This window comes from Polyergus mexicanus, unplaced genomic scaffold, assembly GCF_030449975.1.
Source record: "Polyergus mexicanus isolate NDT 795.1 unplaced genomic scaffold, iyPolMexi1.0 SCAF_23, whole genome shotgun sequence".
Taxonomy (NCBI): domain Eukaryota; kingdom Metazoa; phylum Arthropoda; class Insecta; order Hymenoptera; family Formicidae; genus Polyergus; species Polyergus mexicanus.
The window spans coordinates 2,331,301-2,352,897 of record NW_027223343.1 but is presented as its reverse complement, the minus strand read 5'-3'; the positions used below and the strand labels follow the sequence as shown (position 1 = coordinate 2,352,897).

The following is a 21,597-nucleotide window of genomic DNA, read 5'->3' as shown; positions in this document are numbered from 1 at the left end:
TAAAAATATAAAAATATAATATTGATTTTTTGGTGTAATGTGTGTGTGTGTGTGTATGTGTGTGTGTGTATGTGTATGTTTTTTAGTTCGCGGGTATTACATGAATACGGAGGACATTAATCAGAATACAAAGACAAGATTCTATCGTTAACATTTAGGTTCTGAATACAATATAATAGTTTAATTAGTAAAAAAAAAGATACGTGTGTGAGAGTAAGAAAAGAAATAAAGGATCATAGAGAGAGAGAGAGAGAAAATGAAAGGAGATTTTCTTGATTAAGTTTAGTTTTGATAGGATGAATCAGATTCTAAATCAGATAGCTTATAACAGAACTCCTGCATGGCTTTTGTAAAATCGTCTGACTCTGAAAGGTGAGGAAAAGAAGAGGGTGAATTACTGAAGATGATCGTCGATAAAGAAGAGAATGATCGCGGGGAGAATGGCAGGAGAAAGAGGTTCGGAAGAATATACTAGAAAATAGCTTGGTGAAAAATGATAGGGAGAAAGAGGAAGGGTTATAGGTTCAATGGTTCGTATTGGTGTTAATTGTGTTGTTAATTATAATGAATTTGGATTAACATTAATGGTGATTTGTTTAGCGCAAAAGTTAAAATTTGCACGAATTCAAGCCTTCCGATTTCTGCGATAGACTTGATATAAATCGCTGGATCGCAGTATTATGTGATTTCCTCTGTTATCGCTAAGATGTAATTCCACAAAGGAAGCAGGTCCCACGCTGATTCCAATATCCAAGTATTTATACTGTGCACGTCAATGCAAATCTGCGTACTAAAATTCGTGATATATAACGAGGTTTATTGTATCTGAAAACAAATACAATTAAATATGAAAAAGCATGGAAAAAAATATATATGAAAAATATATATGAAACGTTTGTGATACTTACTAAATCAAGCGGTTTCTTGTATGGCTTAATTTTATCTCGAGGAACATAATAATTCATGCGTCTGCCGCCACTGCTGCTTCCATCCAGTAAACGGCTTAGGAACGGCTACGATCGGCTGATGAACGGCAACAAACGGTAACGAACAGTTCAGGAACGGTTATCAAACGGTTGATACGATGACCTGTAGCAAGCTGACATCGTCGAGATGCGTCTCGCGTTTCAACAGAGGCCACTATTACATGCTTATCGCCATCGATGTGCTGAGTAAATACGCGTGAGCCGTACCGCTCAAGAATAAAGGCGGAAGCGAGACGGTTGATGCTATCGCTGAGATAATTCAAGATAGCAAGAAGTGCCCAAAAAACATGCACCGATATGGGGAAGAAATTTTACAACACCGACGTGCAACGCCTCATAAGAAAACACGACATTAATTATTATTCCACATATTCGGTGTTGAAGGCATCGGTCGTCGAACGATTCAATTGCACGTTAAAGAACGACATGTGGAAAATGTTGACGCTGAACGGAACTTACAAGTGGGTTGACCCGTTGCCGCGACTCGTGTCGGTTTACAACGCGCGCAAGCATCAGTATGTGACCCGTCGACCGTTATCCCCGCGATCGCTAAAAGACTCTTGGCTACGGTGTACAGCGCGATAAAGATCCGGCAAAGTTCATCCGGTACACGTTAGCAAGTACAAGACAATTTTGGAGAAAGGTTATACACCAAATTGGACAACCGAGGTTAAAGTTGTTGAAGTGCAGCGTACTAACTCCATAACTTATCTACTCGAGGACTATCGCGGAAAATCAATCGCTAGAGCGTTTCACGAGTACAAGTTGCATCGCACGACTTATCTGGACGTGTACCTCGTGAAGAAAGTACTGCGCAGGAGAGATAACGAGGTTTACGTGTGTGCGCGGTTGAACGTGAACGTGAGGAACGAACGGATTTTGTACACGAAGTGTTAATTAAATTCAGTCTGTCTATATTTAAACCCAATAAATATATGTACAAGTTCTTATCGATCTAAATACTTCGTTAAATTTAATCTCGGTTTCGCGTCGGCTAGCTACCGACCACGAATTTTGAACTCGCGAGCGACGGAACGATCTCGGCTCGAATATTCACAAGCGACGAATATTTAGCGACGGCGAGATCGCGAGAGTGATATTCACGAGCGATGAATAGTCTCGGGAACGATTAAATTCGCGGACCACAAGCGATGGTCTTAAAGAAAGGCGAGCTACTTTGCTTTGCGAGCGTTTCCGAAAAAAGATAATCACACTGAACTCAATGATATCAGATCTAGCGGTCCGGGCGGTCCCCCGAGAGCTTATATACTGCGCGATTTTTGAGTTGTTCTCGAAGGTTCGATATGTTTTGTCGAACGGCCGTGCTTACTGTTTGATCATGATTTCGACAAAATTGAACGTTGTTATTCGCATTATTTTGTAACTTAGGCTCTCCCGGGTGACCGCTGCGTGACCCGCATTGGTAGGCACGAACGATGCCGCGGGCCTGACGCGATTCGCGTAGCGCCGCTGTCGGAGCGCGCTCTTATTTGTCGAGCGCCGTGCGACGCGCGCGATGGCTGCTAACGCGCCAATTTATGATCGCGCTTAAGCCGCGCTTTATTAATTACTTTCAGTTCGGTTTCGAACAACGTGAAATGGCTGAGATTCGATGAATCGCATAATTCTTGGATACACAAGGACAATTGGTTTAATTCATACAAACTGTATTTTATTTTTAACATATGGAAAATATGAGATACATATAAAGTATCTGAAATATATAAAATATAAAAATATAATATATATAACATGCATACAGTATATAAAATATGAAATATGAAAGAAAAAGAAAGATAGGAATATATTTCTTGTTTTTCTGTTTGAGAAGTATATATACATTGCGTTACATACATACATACATACATACATACATACATACATACATATATATATATATATATATATATATATATATATATATATATGTATATATACATATACATACATATATGTAAAGTTGTGTAAACTTATAGAACTGGAGATGTACACGCATGTTATTGACATATAATTATTAACAAAATAAATTAGTATTTGTCAGTAAAAACCTTTTTTATAATTTGAAAAAAAAATTTGCAAAAACACGATCCTGGGCGTCGTGTTATAAGTGCGGGCGATGCAGGCACATATCCGGACGGTGCGGGCAGCGCGAGCGTATCATGCTACGATTTGAACCCGAGTTTGCAGAGTGAGAAGCCTGCACTTACACGACGCCACTACAAATCGTGCCAATTTTGTTAGTATATGTTTGACTATATGTAGCCGCGCCTTCGATTTACACGTCCACATTAACAGAATTTATTTGTTTCGCCGATCGGAGAGATAGGACGTAATTGATTTGTCCGAGTTTAGTTTGTTGAACAGTATTTATTCTTTTCGACACCAACTCCCGGACCGTCTTAGGTAATCGCACGCGACAGCAAGATATGAGCGGACACGCGAATTATCGTTTAATTATAACTTTATGAGCGTTAGGCGTTCGGTGTGCTCCCGGTGAAGGCTTGCGACGAAGTGTCTTAACGAAAAACCTTCTCTTCGATCCACGTACAATAGTCCTGGTTGATACGGGTACTACAAAAAATGAGGAATTTCGATCGTTCGATTCCGAGAGCCAATCGGCTATCGACAACGAGGTGTTTGTCAGAATCGAACGATACGAAGAAACCGCAAACACGGAATGAAAACAAGGCTTCGCACGTAACGTCTCGCTTTAGAACGTTCGAGAAACAAAATTAATAATATAGTTTATAAAACGCTTACTTTCTTGAACACTATATATTATTGCATCAAACATATAATAGAAAGACAGACAGTAATTAAATTATTGTAAAATTATTATTATTTTATTATTTATAAATTATTATTATTATTATTAGCTTATTATTATTATTTTATTATTATTAAAATATTTTTAATATTTATCTATTATTTCTTTTTTTGAATAATTTTATTATTGTTAGATAAGAAATTTGTAACGGGGTCACTTTTCGCGAGTGCGTGGATAAACTCGGTCGGGATCAGGGCTCGTGAAAAGGTGAGACACACGAAAGATTTAGATATTGTCTTTATTTGCCTCTTTCGGCAATGGTCGATTTACAATAGTGAGCGCGCGGCGGATGATGCAACGCGCTAGATGCAATGTGCGTTCGTTATTCGGTGCGCGATGTTCGATATATATCGAACCGCTTATAATATTCGTAACCGTGTTTATTTTGACGGCACGCTAGACGTGCAAGAAATCGGGCGCGGTCGGTCGGCGCGTATACGGCAAGGCCGTGTTTATTTTGATGGCGCGCGGAATATAATGAAATAGCAGGTGATAGGTATTTCGGCGCGATAATTATAATTCGCTAGTATTAATATGGCTCCGATCGTGATCGCGGGATTAATCGCGTGTTCCCAGTGGTCGGGGAATGCGAGCGGAGATCGAGTACCCTCGACCGGGCGGAGAACTCTCCGTCCCTGCTTCCGTTCGCGGAGTTGAGGATAGCGTGGCGGAGTCGAGAAAACTCGACGGGGCAGCGAACTCGCAAACCCACGGTCCGGCTAGCTGGAGCGGTCGAATGATAGACCGTAGTCGAGGAGAGCGGCGAACACTCCGCTCTCGTTGAGTCGGTCGGATTTGTGTCAGGAGTTCGGAGACTGCACGGAAGCCGAGAATGCTCGGCGGAGGCTGCGAACTCGTCAACCTCACGTTCCGTCATTGCTACGATTTTCAGGATCGGTTCTGGTATCTCGGAACGTACTGCTCGAGCGGATTCAGGAATCGTTCTGGTCCCGAGATGCCGAAACGCTGTCTTCTTATACCCGAGCGTCTATCGGTAATTGCGTCGTTCGCCCCCGGGTGGGGATAACGACGCGTTGTTTTCGGCGGGTAAATTACGGTAAACGCGTCGCTTCCCCTGGGCGAAACGACGCGGAGTTTCGGCGGGTGACGCTCGGGATCTTCCGGCAGCGCTCGGCGATGCTCGGTCTTCGGCGTAACGGCGGCCGTATAACGGCCGTATGGTTGTTTATCACAACCGCGGTTTTGAGATATTAAAAAAGGGCGCTAGGCGCCTCTGCCACTGCCCGGCTGGTGTTCGCCGGGCGGCAGACTTCCGGCTGGCTACGTGCCGGGTAACGATGGGGGGTACATCGTTACAAATTAAAATTTTGATTACTTAATTAATTAAAAATTATCTGATTTATGTCGTGTTTCGTATTTATTGAATCGTTAAGATTTCAGTTATTTATTTATTTATTCATTTATTTATATTTAAAAAGACACCCGTCAATTTTTTTCATGATCGTGCGATATCGATAGTACGTATGTGCCGCGGAGTAAAGCGTACACATACACCCATGCGGTGATCTGATCTACCGGATAAGACTCGCTCCTAGACAGTACTCGTTCTCGCGCCGTCTTTACGTACACGCGTAACAAAAAAGCAACGCGAGACCATTGTTACACTGAGAACGTGTTATTACATGTTCAGCGTGATAGCTAAGTACTAGTAAATTTTTAGTGTATATTTGGATTGTGCATAATGGGACGCAAGCAAGATGAAAAGCACTTGCCGGTCTACACTCACAGACTTTCCAGAAAAGGAGGATACTTTAAAAGGTTAGTACTGTTATTTGTCATATGAAAGCTGTTATATACAACACAAACACTCACAGATTTTATATCTATTTATTACACATATGCAACATGTCCAAAATTGAAATATAATTAGATTTTTCTACTTATATATTCGTTTATTGTTGAATTAACTAAACTTCCATCCATTTACTAAAAAGGAAACGTTATAGAGAAAAATAGTCAAAAATGTTTGTTTTCATGTCATCTATTTCCCCTTACAGTTTGTCGGTCTAATTTGTTAAAAACACCCTGTATATAAATAAATACAAATTTTTATACATTTTACAATGTATATATTTACATTCACGAACAAATTTATATTAAAAATAAATGTGTATGTATATTATTAATATTAATTGTACATATTTTTATTTAGAAAATGTAATAAAAATAATGATAACGTGAATTTAGAATGACTGTTATACACAAATAAATATAGACATAAATTATATGTAAATGACACACATACAGCAGCTATGTAATAATCAGATGGATAGGCAAGAAAGGATAAAGAGAAAGAGAGAAAAGAGAGAGAGAGCGAGTGAGTGAGAATCTGTACATTCGTTCGCATTGAGTATCACTAAACGCCAACAATGAGAATATAGATAGAAATATTTGTATCTTTGTTTATCGATACTTTATACTCACTATTCAGTGATGCTGAATGATTGATTAAATATTGTTTTCCAATATTCGTAAAAAACTCGTTGACTTATTCATTCTCTCTCTATATTTTCTTTTTAATCTTTCTCTGTCTGGCTAACTAATCGTTACGTATATGTTGTATGTGTGTAATAAATGGATATATAATCTATGAGTGCGTTTGTGTTGTATACAGTAATTCCGTATATACAGGGTGATTCAAAACAACCTGGTGTCCAATGTCGAATCAATTCTAAGACGATTTTTCCTTTGCCAAAATTTTTTCCGAAGCTTAGTTTTCAAATTATAAGCCAAAATAGTTAGGGAATTACGGGCCGCATACGCGAGGCAGGCAGGGGCGGCGCAACTCACCGTCCGATGCTGGTGATTACGTGGGGCGCTCGCTGCGATCAGCTGTTTGCTACACGCGATGTGTGTGTGTGTGTGTGTGTGTGAGAGAGAGAGAGAGAGAAAAATATTTAACTCTCAAGAAGAATTTGAGAAAATCTTCACAAACTTCCAAAAATAGTCAATAATTCTATGACGAATCTCAGCTATAATTTGTCTTTACTTCTCTTGTTATGAGCTTCTATAAAATTTCCACATAAATTTCCAGAGGTTTCGAGTTTCTTCAGAAGCGCGCATAATTGAGGAAATAAACAGCATTGTAGCTACAATCTCACATACAATTATTGACCACATTTTCTAGCGCTTCAAAATTATACTTGTGAGAATGAAAAAAAGCAGTTTTAAAATAATCTTTTGTAATTCAACTCTTCAATAATAAATCATATATGATATGATTTCATTTAGTTTCTTTTTTTTGAATAATTCAAGTTTCTCGCAAAAATATTTTTTCGGATCACTCTGTACATTTATAGAGAAATTCTTATAAAAATAATATTGCCAATACTTACTATAAAATTATTTATGTACACAATGTATACATAAATACACACACACACGCACACACATATACATACATAAATAATCGTAAAATAATTTCTCTCTCAGAAAAATAAGAATAGTCCTTTGTTTAGTTTTATATATAATTAAAAATTAATTATATATACATTTTTTATAGTAGTTAGTGCTAGAGGCGGTTTATTCGTGAGCTGGCTGCTTTTAAAAAAATGTATACCAGATTCGGTTTGCATGAGCGTTCTGGTTAAAAATATATCCCAGAGGCGATTTACGTGTGCTGGTTATTGTAAAAAATATTCCAGAGGCGATTTACGTGTGCTGGTCATTGTAAAAAATATCCCAGAGGCGATTTAGGTGTGCTGGTTATTGTAAAAAATATCCTAGAGGCGATTTACGTGTGCTGGTTATTGTAAAAAGTATTCCAGAGGCGATTTAGGTATGCTGGTTATTGTAAAAAATATCCCAGAGATGATTTACATGTGCTGGTTATTGTAAAAAATATTCCAGAGGCGATTTACGTGTGCTGGTTATTGTAAAAAATATCCCAGAGCCGATTTAGGTGTGCTGGTTATTGTAAAAAATATCCTAGAGGCGATTTACGTGTGCTGGTTATTGTAAAAAGTATTCCAGAGGCGATTTACGTATGCTGGTTATTGTAAAAAATATCCCAGAGATGATTTACATGTGCTGGTTATTGTAAAAAATATTTCAGAGGCGATTTACATGTGCTGGTTATTGTAAAAAATATTCCAGAGGCGATTTACGTGTGCTGGTTATTGTAAAAAATATTCCAGAGGCGATTTACGTGTGCTGGTTATTGTAAAAAATATCCCAGAGGCGATTTACGTGTGCTGGTTATTGTAAAAAGTATTCCAAAGGCGATTTACGTGTGCTGGTTATTGTAAAAAATATCCCAGAGGCGATTTACGTGTGCTGGTTATTGTAAAAAATATCCCAGAGGCGATTTACGTGTGCTGGTTGCTTTACAATATTTTGAACTGGATGCGGTTTAATAGTTGTGTAAGATTAGCAAAGGATTTAAAAACAAAGGACTATACTTATTTTTTCGAGAGAAAAGCTTTATTTTCTAAAGATTATTAAAAATAATATATTTTTTGAAATGACACATTCAATCACACAATATGCATATTTTATTTTTGTAGCAAGATATTTTGCAAAATAATAATTCGTTTTCTTTTGCAGGCGACAATTACTGAAGCTAGCACAGGCTCCAGAGATAAGTGACTTCAAAAGCACAACGCTTACTAAGGGTACTAGTAACAAATCTATTACTTGTTATAAATCAGTGGGTTTAATACACAATAAGATGGATTCAGAAAATATTACCCAAGTAATGCAGTGCCTGAAGCCAACGTCAAATAAAGGTATGTTTGATGGGAATGTTAACAATTGCGATGATAACAATAATCTTGTTATCGATAATAAAGCCCTTCTAGACGCTTCTTGTATTCAAGAAAGTTTGCCTGAAGGCCGTCGCATTGTCGATATTGGTTTTCTGTGGAATGAAATCCACAGAACCTTTGATAATCATATGCAAAGAATAGAGTGCCAATTTAAAGATTGGAAACTCATAAATTCTCATCGCCGTGGGTTAATGACTCAGTTGTTCTTCAAATGTCAAATGTGCAAATATGAAGCCAACATCTGGTCAGAACCCACAGAGCCGGAAACAATGGACACTAATACGGCTGCTGTAGTAGGAACTGTTACAATGGGAATTGGTTATGCCCAGCTCGAAGAGTTGTGTGCAGCCATAAATATTCCTTGCATGTCCGAGCCAACCTATATCAAATATAGGGAAAATTTAGTCGATGACTTTAAAAAAATGGCCATGGAAGAGATGAAAATGGCTGGCGAAGTTGAAAAGCAACTCGCTCTCGAGAGAAATAAAGTTATAAACGGTATTCCGTACATAACAGTCGTAGCGGATGGTAATTGGATGAAAAGATCGTATGGCAATGCCTACGACTCTCTTTCCGGTATTGAAGCCATAATTGGTTACTGCACCGGAAAGATTCTCTTCGTCGGTATCCGCAATAATTGCACGCTATGTGATGTAGCAAAGCAGAAAGGTATCGAACCATGAGCTCACAAATGTTATAAAAATTTTGATCGCAATGCAAGCTCTACAGGCATGGAAAGCGATGCCATCGTAGAAGGTTTTAAATGTAGCCTCGAAATGCGTGGACTGATATATAAAACAGTTGTTGCCGATGGTGACAGTAGCGTATATCAGGCCATTGTTGATAACAAACCATACCGTGAACATATGGTGACTGTCAAAAAAATTGAATGCACTAATCATTTGCTTCGCAACTTGTGCAAAAAGCTGAGAGGTGCGGCAGAGATGACTCAGCCAAAAATGCGTAGACAGCGTGGCTTTGTACAGGTGCGAAATGTTGTAAAAAGTAACATTTTAAAAATACGAAAAGAGGTAATAGAGTCAGCCGCTCGACAAAGAAAAGAAAGGCAACCTCTACATTGTCTGACTATGGAATTGCAGAAAGATATTTTGAATATTCCTAGTCATATTTTTGGCGAACATAAGCGATGTGAAACACGCGGTATATGCAAAGAGAATTGCAATGAGATAAAGAAAAATTATGTACCGTTTCTAAAATTACATGGTTTCTATCCAAAAATAGAGACTGCTGTCATGTATCTCAGCGCTTACTCCGAGAGCTTATTGTTAAATTTAACAAATAACCCTGCAGAATCGTTCAATTCGATAATCTGCAAAGAAATTGGCGGAAAACGTATTAATTTTGTTGTGCCTCCGGAGAGGCACGGTAGTTGGGATCGTTTGCCGGAAGGAATTTGGGAATTCGGGCTCCGCCTGAGAACTTTATTTAAATAATTCGGACACTTTCCACATTAAATAAATAGATTAATATCAGATTTATTTGTGGTTTGGTTTATTTACAATGTTCCCGCACTTTCGCTCGCGTCGCGTATCACGATAACGGTTATCTTAACGTGCGCGTGTCTAGAATCGAGTTTCGGTCTCGAGACTCGCCTCTCGCTTCTTCGTGTATATTTCTGCCGACTGCGTGGCTATTTAATATTAAAATAATTATTGATATTCGTTTTGACACTCGCGGTTGCTAGAGATATTACTCGCGTAAAGGAATAAAGATTGCCCGCGTAATATTAATTAATGATCAAGACTGCCCGCGTAATATTTATGGTAAAGACTGCCCGCGTAATATTAATGGTAAAGACTGCCCGCCGTTCGTTAGCGGTGGGCCTTTTTATTAACTCCCCTTGGTTTCCCAGGAGGGGATCGTTTAGCGACAAGACCATGCGTCGTGTCGCTCGATTTTGCGGCAAGATCCGGATGCAAGCTAAGGAGTTCTAAGTAGGACTTCTTTGCTTGCATTTTCGCAATTTCCTTTCTGCTTTTCGGTAGGACTTCTACGTTGCATTTTCGCAACATCTTTATTCCGCGTGCCTTGGTTTCCGCGTTTTCGTAATGGGTGATTGCGCGGTCGCTCGGGCTTCGCGCGTGGCTCGCGTTGTCAGCGCTTCGTTCGGTCAACGTTCGTAACGTGATCTGTATTCGCGTTACACGTTGAGCAATATCTTATTGTATAAAATAATATCTCTTTAAAATAATATGTATCTAATAATTCGTATATAGCCTTCTCGGGCTATAACATCCCTCCCCCGTAAAAAAAGAAAAACGGAGGTGTAAAAGTGACGTTTTTCGCAAAACACACTTATTTTAAAAATTATTTTTTCTTATTCTAATGTACAACATTTTTCCCGTATACAATATGAGATATAATCGTTTCTTATTATTCCTATACTTATCTAAAATCGTGTACTTAGACTTCGTTTTAGTATGGGTTTTGGGAATCTGTAGGACATACGTGGTTCGTCTTCTTCGTATATCCTGTCTGACGGTCGTTTTGTATATTTCTTTTTATTTTTTACAATTATATAAATTATTAATATTATTATAATTATTGTGGTTATTCCACTCGTCGCCATAGGATATACGAATTGTTTTTTCGTAAAGAATTTGTCATTATTGTCCTGTAAATCATTGTTTATATCTTTCAATTTATTTCTTAATTCTGTTAATTCTGAATGCTGTACGATATTCTGTTGTTTCGTGTCTAGTATGTCTGTATTGTCTCGTAAAAATGTAATATTAATTTCCGGTAAATACGTTTCTATTTCGTTACCTTGTATGACTTCTTTTGATTGGATCGTCATTTCTGTTGTTATTAATTTACATTTATTTTGGAGGGTAATTTGCCCTGTTCCTTTAATTACTTTTCTAATCTCGTTATAATTTTCGCATTGAATTATTATTGATTGTTCGCGTACAGTTGAGTATAGCCAAGTAAGTGGTTGTTGCAACGATATCCATATTGTTTCTGTCGCAATTACATGTTTACGTTTGCAAGCCTCGTTTTGGTTTTGTGGTTGCAAGTACATTTGTATTTCGCACGGCGCGTTTGAGTTGATACGGTGTATTGGTTGGGTTTTCTCAGATATGTATCTGGAATTTATTTGGATACACTTTTTTAAGTCGTCCTCCGTTATTATGATATACGTTAATCCTTCTCTATTAACTACGATTATTTCGTGATTTATTTCCGCGTGCGTAAATATATTTTTATGATCGTACGTAGGTAATGGGGTTACCTTTATTATATCGTATACTGGTTGTGAGATTAGTGGGAATCGCAATACAGTAAATATGATTGATCCTTCACGGTATGCAGTTATTTTAATATATTCTTCTAGTGCTAGCCATTCGTCGTTTCGAATTTCGAAAGGGAAATATAAACCGTGAGGTAATTGGATAGCTGCTTCTTTTAAATGTGTTATAATGTCGCTAATAGGTGTTAGTACGGGGTGCATAATGCCCTTGCGTACATACGTAAGATATTCTATTACATCTTTCGCATCCCGAATTAAATCTGTTATCATCGCGATGATTACCGTAAAATGTTCGGTTATTTCTTCGCGGTTACTATATTCTCGAACATAATGATTTAATAATTTACCGTTATGGTCTAATATATTTTCTAGTTTATCTAGGTGTACTATCGTACTATTTAAGATTTTTATTTGATTTTTCGCGACATGTTGAATGGTTTGCTGGTTATTTTGTAGGAGATTTAATTGTTCGTTTATTAATTCCCTATCATTCGCGTCCATTGTACCGAACAATGTTTTCGCTATTCCGCCTATTCCGTCGATGAGACCTCTACGTCCGTTCGTCCGTGTCTTATATAGCGTATTTATTAGAGTCATTAACTTTGTTAATTGTTTCGATTCGTTTTTTACGATTTCCTCTAAATTGTCGCAAGTACGTTTATGGTGGAATTCTGGTTTTATTTGTTCGCACATCTCGTTGGTTTGTTGGATGTATTGGTTTATTTGCCATGCTTTGTCGTTTAGCGTTGTTATCTCTAATTTAATAACTAATTTCCACGTTTTTGTTGCTTGCTGTAGTTGCCCGATTTTCTCGAAATATATGCCGGGGTTATGTAGGAATTCTTGGATTTGGTAAGGTGAATCCGTTTCATGTTGCCCCGTGCGACTCTCGGCCTGTCGGCTGTTCCAGCTGACGAGTATCCTGCAATTTTATATTAAAATGTTTCATATAACCGTCTTATCGGCTCTCATTTTATGAGTTTCAGCTTTCTTCTTGCTAGCTTTTAGCGTCGGTTAGTTTTTTATTCAGTCGCGGTTTACTGAGTATCCGACTAACATGGTGTGCGCAAATTTAGTCAATCGTTCGCGTTATCTGCCTTCCTTGGAGGGCGAGATTGACGAGACTGGTGAGGGTGCGGTGTTGGTTATTGTGCCTCAGACCGATATGGATATGGTTGACGATGGGTACGACGGTTCCTTTTTGGTTCCTAGTTATGAACCTCCTGATGGGTTCATTTCGCTGTTGCGTCGACTTTGGCTGGAGGTGCCGGTACGCCTTCGAGGGCGCGTTTTTCGCGACCATCTCCGTCCTATTGAACAAATGCGTCGCGCTTTGGAGCGGATGCGGTCGTTCCAGTAACGAATAAGTAAGTTCTTATTCTAATTTTCTATAAATTGTTTTAATTTATTTGTATGCATGCGAACCGCTTTTCTTCCTTTCTTAATTGTATAATTCACGTCCGAATTTTTCTCGATTATTACGTACGGTCCGGTCCATAGGGATTCAAGTTTCTTAGATCGTCCGCGTCGGAGCGTCTCGTCGTGTACTAATACCTTGTCTCCGACTTTAAATTTGATTTCTCTAGTACCTTTGTCGTACTGTTTTTTGGCTTTAATTTTTTCTTCTTTAATATGCTCTTTTGCGAGCTGACTCGTTGCCCTTAATCTTTCTTTCAATTCTTGCGCGTAATCGTCGTAATTGTATGTTGGTTTAGGCGGTCTCGTCAGTGACGTAGGTAGATCCGCTTGGTGCCCGTACACTAATTCGAAGGGTGTATACCCCGTAGCTGTATGTGGCGTCGTGTTATACGTAAACATTGCGAACGGTATCCATTCGTCCCAGTCTGTCTGGTCTTCGTTTATGTAGTGTCTTAAATATTCCGCTAATGTTCGATGCGATCGTTCTAACGCGCCATTACTTTCCGGATGATAGGCAGTTGTCTGTATTTTATTTATTTTTAGTAATTTACATGTATTTTTGAATATTTCGCTGAGGAAATTTGTGCCTTGATCCGTTAAAATTTTTTCCGGTATTCCGTGTTCAAGTACAATTTTTGTAACGAATTCCTTACTGACCGTGTTCGCTTCTTGGTTTGGAATCGGTATCGCTTTGCTGAATTTCGTTAAATTGTCTTGGAATGTTAAGAGATATTTATTTCCGTTTGTTGTAACTGTTAACGGTCCTACAATATCTAACGCGCATTTTTCGAAAGGTTTAGTAGGCGTATCCGTAATTATTAACGGTACTTTGTTTTTTCGCGATAATTTATTTTTCTGGCACAATTCGCATTTTGCGATGTATTTTTCTACATCTTTCGTTATTCCTGGCCAATTATAATTTAGGCGGATTCTTTTTATCGTTCGTTCAACTCCTTGATGTCCTCCTGTGGGTGCATCATGATATTCATATAATATCTGTTTCTTGTCTTCCTCTGTGTATATTTTTTCTTCGTCGGAGTTTGTTTCTTCTTCTATTGCGAGGATTTCTCGTTCTTCCTCTTCTGTTTTATGCGCTTCTCTTGTTACATTGCGGCTCAGTGCATCGGCGTTCGCGTTCGCTCGTCCGGCCTTATGAATGATTTCATAATCATATTCTTCGAGTTTTAATCTCCATCGGATTAATCTCGATCCGGGATCATTCACATTAAATAACCAGATTAATGGTTTGTGATCGGTTACGATTTTGAATTTCGTACCATATACGTATGGCCTAAAATGTTTTACAGCCCATACAATCGCTAATAATTCTTTCTCGGTTGTATTGTAATTCTGCTCCGCCCGCGATAAAACTCTGCTGGCGTAAGCAATTGGTCGGTCATTACCTACTTTTCCTTGTGACAATACTGCTCCGATTGCATAGTCGGAAGCATCAGTGGTCACTATGAATTCTTGGTTGAAATCTGGATACGTTAGCACTGGCGCTGTCATTAATCTTTCTTTTAGTATTTCGAAAGCATTTTGCTGTTCCATAGTCCACTCGAATTTTTCCGTTTTCTTCGTTAGTTTCGTCAGTGGCTTGGCTATTTTTGAAAAATCCTCTATGAATTTTCTGTAGTATCCGGCTAGTCCTATGAAAGATTGTATATCTTTTACTTTCTTCGGCGTCGGAAATTCTTTTATCGCGGTTAGCTTTGACGGGTCCGGAGATATTCCATTCTCCGAAATAATGTGACATAGATAAATTACTTCTTTGCGCAAAAACTCGCATTTATCTGGTTGCAATTTTAGATTATTTTCTCGGAGTCTCTGTAGTACTTCCTTGAGTCTTCTATTGTGGTCCTCTAGGCTTGATCCGTATATGACGATGTCGTCTAAATAAACTAGACATTTAAGTCCTTGCATTCCTGTTAGAATTGAATTCATCAATCTCTGGAATGTTGCTGGCGCATTTTTCAATCCAAACGGCATTCTATTAAATTCATAGTGTCCGTAGGGCGTTGAAAAAGCTGTCTTTTGTTTATCTTGCTCAGCCATCGATATCTGGTGATATCCTGACGCTAAGTCTAGTGTAGTAAAATATTTAGCGTTTCCTAGCTGGTCCAGTATATCGGTGATATTGGGCAGTGGAAATGAATCGCCTATTGTTAAATCGTTTAGCTTCCGAAAATCTACTACTACTCGGAGCTTAGGTTTTCCGGATGCGTCGGCCTTTTTTGGTACCACCAATAAGGGTGCGTTCCATTGACTCGCGCTTGTTCGGATTATGCCATTTTTTAGCATTTCTTGCACTTGTTTATTTACTTCCGTTTTGTGCTTTTCGGGAAGGCGATACGGTCTCGTGTTCACCGGCGAGGTGTCGGCGCGCGTGTTTATCTCGTGCTCTACCGTCGCGGTGCACGTCAGTGGTTCTCCGTCCAACTGAAATGTATCGTAATATTCTTCGCATATCCGTAGGAGTGCCTGTTTTTCTTCCGTATTTAAATGTTGCGTGCGTAGTAGTTGTCATATTTGTCCGTGTCTCGAGTTAGTATACTTAAAATTTTTTCTTGTTTCCACCGTATGTATTTTAGACTCGATCTCGCGTTCTATGTTTTCGAGGGTGACGTTCGGCGTCTGTATCTCGACTTCCATATCGGTTGTATTTATAATACTAACGGGACACGTGTAATCTTTAGGTTCTACTAAGCAGTTTCCAAGGTAAATTCCTGGAGCTGTTTCTTCTGCTCGTACTATTCCTATTCGATTTTGATTTGTTGTCGCTTTTACGATGGTCTCGCTGCGCGGTTTTAGAATCGTTTTGTTAAGCGAATGGAATTTTAGTACGGCGTTTCCTATTTTTAATTGACTTTTATTATAATCGCAAGATACCGAATGTTGTCGAAGGAAATCAATTCCTAGTATTCCTTCATATTCGATCGGAATGTCGTCCTTTACCACGTAAAATGCATGTTTTACCTTATGGTTTCCTATCTTGATTGTGGCGTGCATTTTTCCGATGGTATGTATTTTATGTCCGGTTATACCAGTGAGCGCGATTTTATCTTCGTGTATCAATGCGTCGTCCTTTAAATGTTTCAATTTTATTAGTGAGATGGTCGATCCTGAATCGTACAACATCTGTATTTTTTCGTTTTTCACTTGTCGCATTGGTAATGTTATTAGCAATAAGTCCGTCTTTTTCTTCGCGCGTGGCATATCTTTAATATGCGTAACGCGATACTCAGATGCAGGTCGCGGTTGTCTCTTTCTCGCTTCTTCCTGCTCGTCTTCGCTGCTGCTACTTGCGCTATCGGCGTTTCGGTTTTGTTGTCGCGGTTTCTTTCGAGCGCGTATATTTTCGTCGCGCGTTTTTTGCTGATTTCCGACTTTTAGTTTATTTGTATTGTTTTTCGGTTTCCCTTTTAGACTCCAGCATTCGTCGCGGCTGTGTCCTGTTCTTTTGCAATGCGAGCAGTATTTATTTATCGCGTTTATTCGCGAGGGTTTTTCCGGCTTCGGGAGCGCGTATCGGCTGCTACGGCAATCGCGTCCGAAATGTCCGTTTTTTCCGCATTTAAAGCATTGCGATGTCGGATTTCGACTATTTCGCGAGTAACTAAATTCGGTTTTATTTTTATTAGCAAAACTACTTGTTCTCGCGGTTCCCGGTCTGAGTTTTTCTTCGGCGCTCGCGCCCGTTATCGCTTCTTGGAGCGTCGTATATCGCTGCGCGCGTACGAGCACTTGTAATTCGTCGTGTAACCCGATTTGGAAATTTATTAACGCCTGCTCTTGGATTGTTTGTTGAATCGTGCGTTTTGAGGTTGCGGAATGCTCCTTTCCTTCGATCATCGAATCATATAATTTCATCGCGAGTAAATCAACACGTTGTCCGAAAGCGTGCGCAGTTTCATTCGGCTTTTGTTTTAAGGAATTGAACTCAATTTGTAAGTGCGTAGTACTTTGTTTAGACTGATAACAAGTCTCGAGTTGTTGTTTTAATTCGGCGAACGTCTGAATATTTCGTGTCTCGAAATCCTGCATGGCTTTTCCTTTCAGTTTTGTAAATAATATTGCTCGGATTAATGATTCTTCATCCGCGGGATGTATGTCTTGAACGGCGTACGTGCATGCATTTAAAAATTCTAATAACTTATGTCGCGATGTTCCGTCAAATTCGGGAATCATTGCTCTTGCTTCCTTTAACGGTAAGTAATTCGGAGCGGTGCTTCGTCGACTTCTGATGTCGCGTGCGGTTCGTCCGTATATTCCATTAAACGCGTCGTTACCGTCTTCTGAGCGGTTATATCCGTGACGTGGTAATTCCATAATCGCGTCTTCTACTCGCGTTACTCGCCTGTTTAATGATTTTACTTCCGTGCGTATTTCATTTAATATTTCGAGAAGGTGCGCGTCGCCTCTTTCTTCGCGGTTTCTCTCGTGGGGCGGTGTGTGATCAGCCTCCGCTATATTTCGATCCATTTGGTGAATGGATCGTCGCATTCTTTCTATTTCCTCGTCTACCGCGCTTTGTGGCGGGTTCGCGGGAGTATTTTCTTGCGGATTTCGCGATTCGGCCATATTACTTTCTTGTTGGCTATAAATTTCTTCCGGATCGAATAGATCGCTTTCGTAGGAAGTTAATGAAAATTCGCGCCGTAGGGATACTCTACTTGGAGTTCTACTAATATACGGTCGCGTACGTCTAGTCTCGCGTTGAGTGTCGTCAGTGGGGTCAGTCGTATTACGCGGGAATAGGCTTTCGTCAAAATTGTTAAACGGAAATTCGCGTTCTATGACGACGTTTTCCGGTAACTCGGGCTCGCTTTCGCTCGAGTATTGAGTTTCTAAGTTTTTTCGCACGTTATAAGAATTTTCTCGCGGTGCTAAACTTAATTTAATCGCTCGTCGGGCTGGTTCACTCAGTAACCACGATCGGTTCGCTATCGGTTTCGGTATATTAGAACCTTCCGACATTCACGCTATTATATTTATTAAATTTTTTCGGACTTACAATAGTATAACGGCTCGCATGATCGCTCGCTGTGTCAGTAGGTTGCTGACGCTGCAGTCCTTCGCTCGGCGGCTGATACGGCTGACGATGCTCGTCGTACGGCGGTCGTTGTCCGGCGTCGGTGCGTTGTCTGTAGAGTTATCGTAGGTCGCGATGCTTGGCGGCTCACGTTTCTGCTACAGCTGTTGTGGCGATGCTCGTTCTGTTGTCCTTGCGGTGTCTTCCGTTGATTGTAGTTTCCGTCAGCTTACGTTTTACGTGTGCTGGCGTGCCTGTCCTGTTTACACTCTGGGTGCTTTGCAGGTCTTGGGGAAGGCTTAGCTGCTGCTTCCGTCCGTCAACTTCAATTGAATTGATTGTTGGCGTGCCCGCTTTTTAACACAACCGTGTCTTTTGCAGGTCTTGCTTAGTTCTGGCGATGCCTCGGCAGATCCCACCGCTGCCACCAAATTATGTTGTGCCTCCGGAGAGGCACGGTAGTTGGGATCGTTTGCCGGAAGGAATTTGGGAATTCGGGCTCCGCCTGAGAACTTTATTTAAATAATTCGGACACTTTCCACATTAAATAAATAGATTAATATCAGATTTATTTGTGGTTTGGTTTATTTACAATGTTCCCGCACTTTCGCTCGCGTCGCGTATCACGATAACGGTTATCTTAACGTGCGCGTGTCTAGAATAGAGTTTCGGTCTCGAGACTCGCCTCTCGCTTCTTCGTGTATATTTCTGCCGACTGCGTGGCTATTTAATATTAAAATAATTATTGATATTCGTTTTGACACTCGCGGTTGCTAGAGATATTACTCGCGTAAAGGAATAAAGATTGCCCGCGTAATATTAATTAATGATCAAGACTGCCCGCGTAATATTTATGGTAAAGACTGCCCGCGTAATATTAATGGTAAAGACTGCCCGCCGTTCGTTAGCGGTGGGCCTTTTTATTAACTCCCCTTGGTTTCCCAGGAGGGGATCGTTTAGCGACAAGACCATGCGTCGTGTCGCTCGATTTTGCGGCAAGATCCGGATGCAAGCTAAGGAGTTCTAAGTAGGACTTCTTTGCTTGCATTTTCGCAATTTCCTTTCTGCTTTTCGGTAGGACTTCTACGTTGCATTTTCGCAACATCTTTATTCCGCGTGCCTTGGTTTCCGCGTTTTCGTAATGGGTGATTGCGCGGTCGCTCGGGCTTCGCGCGTGGCTCGCGTTGTCAGCGCTTCGTTCGGTCAACGTTCGTAACGTGATCTGTATTCGCGTTACACGTTGAGCAATATCTTATTGTATAAAATAATATCTCTTTAAAATAATATGTATCTAATAATTCGTATATAGCCTTCTCGGGCTATAACAATTTTGATAAACGAGGCTCCTACGATGCTAAAATTGCAGGAGCAGTTGTTCAATATAATACGCAACAAGTACTTACACAATTACATCAAAGCATGAGTAAGACTGTTCCGCCTATTGTCGAGAATCTGGAAAAGCGACGACAAATAAAAGTTGCAAAAACCAGAGAATCTCGAGAAGTGTAGGGAAGGCAAAGAAAATTCAAACAAGAATCAGCAACAGATCGTAATTACGGTCCGCAGTCGCAAAGGCTGTCTCACCCATCCGATATATTCGAGCAACTGCGACTAAGTCATATAGAAAAGTTGTTCGAAAATGAAAAAAATTGGCAAACAATTGAATTCGAGACCAGAAATCAATATAAGTCCGAATTATGGTTATCATTGAGATGTGAAACAGCATCCAATTTTAGAACTGTATGTCGCATGAGACTGACAATGTCTTGCGCATCGACTGTAAAAAACATTTTATATCCTCCGTCTATTGATACCGAAGCCATGAAATATGGTCGTGATAAGGAATATGTAGCAAGGAAAGAATTGGCCATGAAATTAAATAAAGAAATAAAACCTTGCGGATTGTTCGTTGAAAATCCATTCTTGGGTGCTTTCCCTGACGGACTTATTGGAAAAAATGATCTTGTGGAAATTAAATGTCCTCTGTCGGCTGAGCATTTGACAGCAGAAGAAGCCATAAAGACATTGCCTTTTTTAAAAGGTATCTTTGATAAAAAAAGATCCACATAAAATGAATCGGAATCACCGATATTTTTATCAAGTTCAAGGCCAATTGAACATAACAAAGCGAGAATATTGCATTTTTGCTGTTTGGAGGCCAAAAAGCATAAAAATATTGCACATTAATACAGACAATGAGTTCTGGAAAAATGAAATGCTGCCTTTTCTAACACGTTTCTACTACGGATGCATGCTTCCAGAAATCGTGGATAGTCGGCATAATAGGCATATGCCAATCAGAGATCCGTTATATATAACAGAAGTTAAAGAAAAAGCAGCTAAAGAAATAATTAGCCGAAAAAATATTCGACAAAATATAATAGAAAATGATTTTCTCGAGAAAAGAAAGCGATTTAAATCTAATGTTTTGCCTATAGAAGCAGCAAATACTGCTATTGCTGCTGCTATGGATATAGAGCAAGATGATGATTGTATCACAGTTAGTTATTCAAATAACAAACATGATATTACGAAAGACGATATGGAGAGACATGAGAAAATTTTAAATTTGATTGCTTCTTTCTCATGAAGGATAATATTTTGCCTATAGATAGCAAAATAAGCGACGAATCATTAGATCGATTTTTACGCGTCGTAAGAGAAACTTCCGACTTTGAAACGCAAAGTGTCCAATATCTGGAGTTCCCTCATATGATTGCAGCCAGTGATAGTAACAAAAGCTTACAAATCATTGGAGGGAATTGTAGTGATCACTGGCGATGTATTTTCTTTAATGGCACCAAACTTTGCATATATGATAGCCTACCCGGCTGTACATACGATAAGTTGGTAGCTAAGGAGAAAAACTATATACATCTATGTTATCCTACAATAAAGCAAGATAACATTATTTTTGAAAAAGTTCAAACACAACCTGATGGCATAAGTTGTGGGATTTATGCTACAGCTTTTGCCACAACTATAGCTTTAGGAGGCAATCCTTGTGAACAAAAATACTCCAAGAATGTAAAATGCATGAAAGAACACTTCTTTAAAATCGTAGAAGGTAATAAACTGCTGCATTTTCCAATGTGTTTAGGACCACCCGCTCCCTCCCAAGAAATAGTGCAGAAGCCAGTTTCCCGGGGGGGGGGATCAAGTAACCGGGAAGATCACCCGGTGGGGTTTTAGTCAGTAGGAGTCTGACATAACCCTGGGTCCTTCCTCGAGAACTCAGGGTATCTCAGGGAACTCAGGGAAGATTTCCCCATCGT

General features: G+C 39.5%; 1 protein-coding gene and 1 pseudogene across 1 annotated transcript; both read left to right on the top strand.

The window, feature by feature from the left end:
* Positions 1 to 1,283: 1,283 nt before the first annotated feature.
* Positions 1,284 to 8,421, top strand: LOC138942770 (uncharacterized). The gene is made up of 3 exons (XM_070313240.1): positions 1,284 to 1,501; positions 1,604 to 1,793; positions 8,380 to 8,421. The coding sequence occupies exons 1-3, from the start codon at positions 1,284 to 1,286 to the stop codon at positions 8,419 to 8,421; spliced, it is 450 nt and encodes a 149-aa protein (XP_070169341.1).
* Positions 8,422 to 8,581: 160 nt separating this feature from the next.
* LOC138942769 (uncharacterized) lies at positions 8,582 to 21,514 on the top strand (annotated as a pseudogene).
* The last annotated feature ends 83 nt before the right edge of the window (positions 21,515 to 21,597 follow it).